Source organism: Humulus lupulus, chromosome X (genome assembly GCF_963169125.1).
Source record: "Humulus lupulus chromosome X, drHumLupu1.1, whole genome shotgun sequence".
Taxonomy (NCBI): domain Eukaryota; kingdom Viridiplantae; phylum Streptophyta; class Magnoliopsida; order Rosales; family Cannabaceae; genus Humulus; species Humulus lupulus.
Genome location: NC_084802.1, coordinates 1964792 through 1971517, shown reverse-complemented (window position 1 = coordinate 1971517; position 6726 = coordinate 1964792). Strand labels below are relative to the sequence as shown.

At 30.7% G+C, this 6726-nt stretch overlaps 1 protein-coding gene across 1 annotated transcript; it reads right to left on the bottom strand.

Moving 5' to 3' along the window:
• Positions 1-516: 516 nt before the first annotated feature.
• On the bottom strand, positions 517-5859 carry LOC133804400 (cytochrome P450 711A1). Its single transcript, XM_062242574.1, has 4 exons — positions 5484-5859; positions 3919-4071; positions 1829-2711; positions 517-906 (listed from the first exon to the last, which is right to left on the bottom strand). The coding sequence occupies exons 1-4, from the start codon at positions 5756-5758 to the stop codon at positions 577-579; spliced, it is 1641 nt and encodes a 546-aa protein (XP_062098558.1). The 5' UTR covers positions 5759-5859; the 3' UTR covers positions 517-576.
• Between the last annotated feature and the right edge of the window lie 867 nt (positions 5860-6726).

The window sequence follows — 6726 nt, the reverse complement described above, 5'->3', positions numbered from 1 at the left end:
ATAAAAATCTTGTGTGTTCTTTATTTGCTTTATTAAACCGTCTGTGTCGTTTAAATTCTCTTAAAGGTTTGTCGTTTTTGACGTTCTCACGTCGTTGGCTAAAAACACAGTCAATAGCTGTCTAAATTATGAGAGACTATTTTGCAAAGAATTATTAAAACTATGCTAGAGTGCAAAATAACTTTAAAAAATAGGTGATTTTTCCGAGAGACTCTAAATAAATATTGCTTCAATCTTCATCTTGTAAGTATTCACATGGTCAACAATTGGACATATGACTAAGAGTCATCTAATTATAGTTGAATAGAAATCTTCTGTACTCAAAATTTGACATATCATCATTTTGTATAAAAGTGGGTTTTATCAAAATTTTGAGTAAAAACATGTAAAGGAAATACATTCATATTAATCATGATACTACCTCTATCTTCATATAGAAAGTATATATTCACAAGGCAAAATAGTTCATCTAGTAAGTATTTGCATGGTACTAATGAATAAGTATAAGAGTTACACTATTTAAAAATATGATTTTATTTAAAGCATTGTGATTACCATGCTTAAACACTCTCTTAATTAATTTCTCTTAATGACTCTAAGCTTGACACCATGTTTGAAGTTTAGAACAATGCCATACTCAAGCTGTGGAGGGGTTTCCATATTGGGAGAGTGCCTAAACAAATACTTTCGATACAAATGAATAATAGTGAGCTTCATCTCTTGGAGTGAGAATTTCTTGCCAATGCAAGAACGAGGCCCTATTCCAAATGGTATCAAGGCATAAGGGTGCCTTCCTTTCTCTTCTTCGCAATCGAGATCGAACCTCTCCGGCTTGAACTTCTCTGGCTCCGGGAAGTTCTTTGGGTCTTTTGATAACACTCCTGGTGCTAACCACACCCATGTCCCCTGCTCCTCACCAAATTACAGTCAAAATCTTCTATAATTACACTAATATTTCAAACAATAATAGACATTTTAGTGATGAAAATTTAATTCTGAAACTCGATTATTTAATAATGTTTAGAGACATGTTAAAAGCGCCCTAAGTTACTCGAAATTCTATATTGTCATTGGTGCAAGTTAATATCGTGTCCCACATATTTTATTAAAATTAAATTTTAATTAAAATATGTGAGATCCGATAACTAAATCACCTATAATACCGATATGTAAAGTCTTAAACGATTTCAAATACATGGCTTTATTAATCAATCTCCATACTCCATTAATAACATATATCCAAAAATTAAAAATATATATAATAATTATAGAAAATACCACCTAAATTTATATATATTTGAATAAAATGATATTTCATTTTCCACCTAATTTATATTAATATATTATCAATTATATTTATATATATATAATAGAATAAATTTATATCAATAGATTATATTAGTTCATGTCATCACTCTTATTATTTTGTATTGATTTTTCTAATTCTTATATTTTGACTAAAATAGGATTATCTGATATATCAATTGAGGTATAGTACTGTTTTTTTCTTAGAATAATAATACATAATAGAATTAGGTATATGAATATGACTGTTTTTTTAATTTTTTACTACATTTTTTGATATAATAATTTTTTACTTATGCCGTTTTGTAGTATTATATATATATATATTACTAATTTTTTTATATTTAAATTTTTACTCCAGCTGTTTTTTTTAATTTGTTACCTTTTGTTTGAATTTTAGACTTTAAAAATGACAAACAAAAAGCTAATAATTGTTTTTTTTTCTAAATAAAACTTAATTATAATACAGTTAAAAATGGTTTAAGATAACAAAACATAAGATTATTAGAGTAAAAGATCATACCTTTGGGAGAGTGTAGCCACCAATCTCGACTTGTTTCGAGGTCTCTCGAGCAATCAATGGCGAAACCATATAAAACCTCATCGACTCTTTCATCACCTGATCAAGATAACCAAACTTCGTCTGAAGATCATGAGCCGTCGGAATCAGATCAGACGGTCCAAACCCATCAATCTCCGCCACCATCTTCCGCTCCACCTCGGGGTGTCCGGCGACCAAATAAACGATCGAAGACAGAGTAAACGACGTCGTCGCAGACCCGGCAAGCAAGTGCTCGTACGTGACGGCGCTGATATAGTCTGGACTGAACACGTTCTTCGAAACAGTCTCCGAATCTCTCGCGTTCAGAATCACCGAAAGAAAGTCCTTCGAACCCCTCTCCTTGTCTCTCATCCTCTTCCCCACGATCTCGTCCAGTCGGCCGATGAGGTTCCGGTTGGTTCGGTCGACCTTCCAGTCCATTGTTCCGGGGATTCTTTTGAGGATCTGGCGAAAGGGTTCTTGGAGAATGGGGATAAGGAGTCCTAAAATTATCGAGAACGAGCCGGACAAGTCCATCTTGAGCTGTGTTGTGGAGTAGATGTGTTGGTTTATGAAGTCGGAGACTTCGTCGGCGCCGGCGCCGGAGGTGGAGACGGTGGTGCTCTCGGTGGGTTTTGGATTTGAGAGGCCGAAGCTGACTCCGAAGGCGGCTTGGCCGATTATGTCGGTGGCTAGGCCGAGAGAGAGGTTGGAGAAGACGACGTCTTGGTCTTCGCCGGAGGTTTGGTCGAGGGTTTGGGTGGCGGAGTTGATGAAGTCTTGCATGGTGGGGATGAGGCCGGCGAGGTGAGATGGCTGGTAGACTGATAAGATTGTGTTTCGCATCGTTGACCATCTTGTGTCTCTGGTAATGGAAGATGAAGATGATGAAGATGAAGCTCCATTAATGGTGGCGGGAGTTGTTTGTTGTTTCAGTTGATCGTTAATTCAGTTAATTTTGTTAAAAGTAGTTTTTTTAAGTGTTTAATTAATAAAAAGACTAATTAATAATATCAAGAAAATTTTAGATGAGAAGAAGTATATGATTGTGAATATTTTTCAATCTTTAATTTTTAAGATAAGGGAAACTTTATATAATTAAAAAGAAAATGATACATATTTCTTTATAAAAAAAATTGGATGTAATTTTGTTTTTAAAAATAAAATGAAATGTAAACTCTAAAGATTAATTAGAAAAAGAAATTGAGAAAATTACATAAAATACTACGTTTTTACGATCAATTTTTTTTTTTAATTTTACGGTTTTAAGAAAATTTTTATTATTATTTTTTTCAAGTTGTTTTCATGTTTTTTTTAAATTTTTACGTTGATGTTTAATTGATATATTGAGTTGTTTTTAGTTATTTTTTCTAAAAATTGTATTTTTGTAATTTGAAAACTTGAGTACGTATATTTTTTTTTTAAATAAAAACTTTCAAAAAAAAATATATGTATTTAAAAAAAATCTTAAAAGAAAAAGGAAAAAAAGGTTTGTTTATTAGTTATTTTCAGATGATCATGAAATGCTAGAGAATTAACACTAAGTTAAAATTAATAATTAGTTAAATAAGTAAATATATCTGAACTTAATTTAGAAAAATATTTTTTATGCCCTTCTTTTTTTTAGGGGGAATATAACATTTATTCTTGATGGATTGGAAAAACATTTTAATGAATATTCTTTTTGCATAAAATTTTGAAATATGCATGATTTTATTCAATTGCACGAGGGATTCTTACTTGATAACGATTGATTTACACTATTTTTTGTTTTAAACAATAATTATATTCTCTTAAAAACATTTTTATAGAGAATCAATTAAGCTATTTAAACATATGAATATTTTTTTTACTCAAATTATATCTATGAATATATTGGGGTAGTTGAGTAAGGTATATCATACAAGTACTTGTATGATATACCTTACTCAACTACATTAATGAGTGATCATGATCGTATCTTAATAAAGTATTTAATCATTAATTAATAATCATGATCGTACTCTAATATAATCACTAATGAATGGTCGAGATTGTATTCTAACATAATCGTTATATATTTATATAATTACCTGGTGAAGAAGAGACCCTTCTGGTGCAATGGTGAGGCAGAAATTGGAGAAGGAATACTTCTATTTGGAATGTCTTTGAATTTTCTTATTCCAACTTCCCTACAGAGCTCTGGATCTGCCACTATGATCAGTGGCTGCCTACCCATATGAAACCTGTCCATTTTTTCATCAATTATTATTCTATTATTATAGATAGGGTTAGGGCGCGATTACAGTACAACTAAAATTGATGTAGTCATTTTACTATTTTGGTAGCTAAATAATTTTTTTTTAATTTTTTAATGATGGTGTACATTGTAGTCAGTGAAGATATCCTTCAAATTTTTAAGAATTTTTTTTAAATAATTTATAATACTAAAAACAAGATTCAAACAATTGAATTTTATACTTGTGCAACAAATTGTTTGAAGTTTGTTTTCGGCAATATAAATTACTTCAAATTTTTTGTAAATTTACAAAAATAAAAATCTTAAATAATTATAATATACACTAAAATATATGTTTAAGGGCCAAAAGGAGCCCGTTGACTGCATCGGTACAATAAAAATAAGTGACTGTCACGAAATAACTCCTTATGTATATAAATAAAAATATATATTTACTAATCAATCTTTCTATTTCATTTATTTAAGTTAAGAAAAATAGATAATAAAAAAACCACAAGAGAAGAGAGCATCTTAATAACCAACAAAAACCATCGCTACCAAGATTCAAGTCAAATCATAAGAAAAAAACTTTGTTCTCCACTCATATCATGATTTATTATATAAAATATTTATCTACGGTATTGAAAAAATTTAAGTGACACTACTCATTAGTCCAATATTATTTCACTAACGCACTTTATATATATATATATTGGCCTCTATTAGTGAATTTGAGCTTTTCACAAACAGCACTTTGTTAAAACAAATAAAAGAGTAATATATATATTTGTTTAGCTAATATTGAATTTTAAATTTTGACAAAGTGCAAAAAAGTGAGGATAAAATTTATTATTATTATTATTTTATGTAATAAACCTTATATTAATAAGAACCGAAATTATCCTTCAAAGAAAAAACCAAAATTACCAAAATACTTTTTAATTTAATTGTGAAATTAAAATTGATATAATAATATATATGAATTACTATTCAATAATTACATAGATTTTAACTATTAAATATTTATCAAATCGTTATGAACAAGTCAATGGTATATCAAAACTATTTAAAATTAATTATACATAATTTTTTTTCAAATGTAACTCTACCATAGTGATCATCACTAGAGTAGAGTCATAATTATTAAAAAAATCTTAATAAAATGTCCTTTTCTTTCTAAATCTAATAATGTTTGATACATATATATACAGATATCAGCATTATAAATATATATGGTCCAATTCATCACCACTAACATAACATTTTTTTTTATTTTTTTTTTTAAAAAACTATAAATTGTCTATACTATTTTTTTTCTTCCCTAAACTTCTCAAGAAATTTATAAATATATTTCCCAAAAAAAAACCCAAAAAGCTCAAGAAATATATATATATATAAAAATTTATGTAGATTAATTACCTGAAAATAGGGCCATATTGTTTGGCAAGAACAGAGAAAACATTAGGGCCATACTTAGCCATAAGAGGAAGATGACCAACCAGTGGAATCGCCGGAGGTCCGGGCACCCTTCTGACCGCCCAGTACGGCCCATACAAGTAACCCAAAACCAGGCCTCCGGCCACCATGGCCACCGCCGTCCACGTGGCTGCCATGATGAACCAGTTGTCATCAGCTTCCATACCCATGCCCATGCCCATCATCATCATCACTGATATTATTGCTCTCTGAAACATTATTATATTTCTTTTTTTTTTTTTGAGAAAAAGAGAGAAAAAAAAAAGAGAATATTGAGTGAGTGAGTTATTGAACTTGAGAACTTGAACATGTGGAGAAATGGGTTTGGAAGTTGGCTCATAAATAACACAAAATAATAATAATAATGATGATTAGAAAATGGGACTGTGTTTTCCATAGGTGGTGGTCTGGTCTGATCACTCGGTCTTTTGTCGGGTAATGGAATGATTCTATTCGTCCAAATTGGCCAATTTGTCTTTTTTCATATTGTCTACTCAACTTCGATCGTTGGTGTTTTATAAACACTATAATATAATGAGACTTTCTTTGCTGCACCCACATTTCGGTAGATGGCATGGGTGCCCTCACTACTACCTGTTTTCGGATGATTTTTTATTTGATTTTTGGGTAGGTAACTATTTGGTGCTCTGTGTTTTTGCAAAGTATTATTTTAGTACCATCTGTTTTCAATAATGCTTATATGGTACCCTGTATTTTAAAATCGTACATATTTGGTACCCTAAACTCAAATTTAATTAATAAAATTTTACCAATTTAATCAAACTGCTGTCAATTATGTAAGTTCCAAATTTAAATTTAATTATTTAATTACATATAACTGATAACAGTTTAATCATATTGACAAAATTTTATCTATCAAATCTTTGAGTCTAGGTTTAACGCCCTGGCAAATCTTCTGGAAACACATCCAGAAACTCACATACAAGTCTAGTATCCTCTGGTCTCACTGGCACAACCTGGGTGGTATCTAAGTATAGCGCTGTGGCGCTAGGGGTTGAGTGCTGTAGCGCTACCCTATTCCTTCTAAGTCCCGTTTTGAGTGTTTTTAAGGGTTTTTGACTTGGGGTTTCAATCCTTAAGGCCCGGGATCGAATCTACTCACCGTGTGGGCATGTTTCGAGGTCCCAAGGGTGGTGCTTAGGTTAAGACCCTATTATTATGGATT

What these genes read in the sequence shown, in the direction of transcription:
- LOC133804400 (XM_062242574.1), bottom strand. Translation starts at nt 5,758, where the DNA reads ATGTTTCAGAGAGCAATAATATCAGTGATGATGATGATGGGCATGGGC. An exon ending in AAGGGTCTCTTCTTCACCAG is followed by an intron (nt 2,712 to 3,918) that starts GTAATTATATAA and finishes TTCCATTACCAG; the next exon opens with AGACACAAGATGGTCAACGA. An exon ending in GTGGCTACACTCTCCCAAAG is followed by an intron (nt 907 to 1,828) that starts GTATGATCTTTT and finishes GGTGAGGAGCAG; the next exon opens with GGGACATGGGTGTGGTTAGC.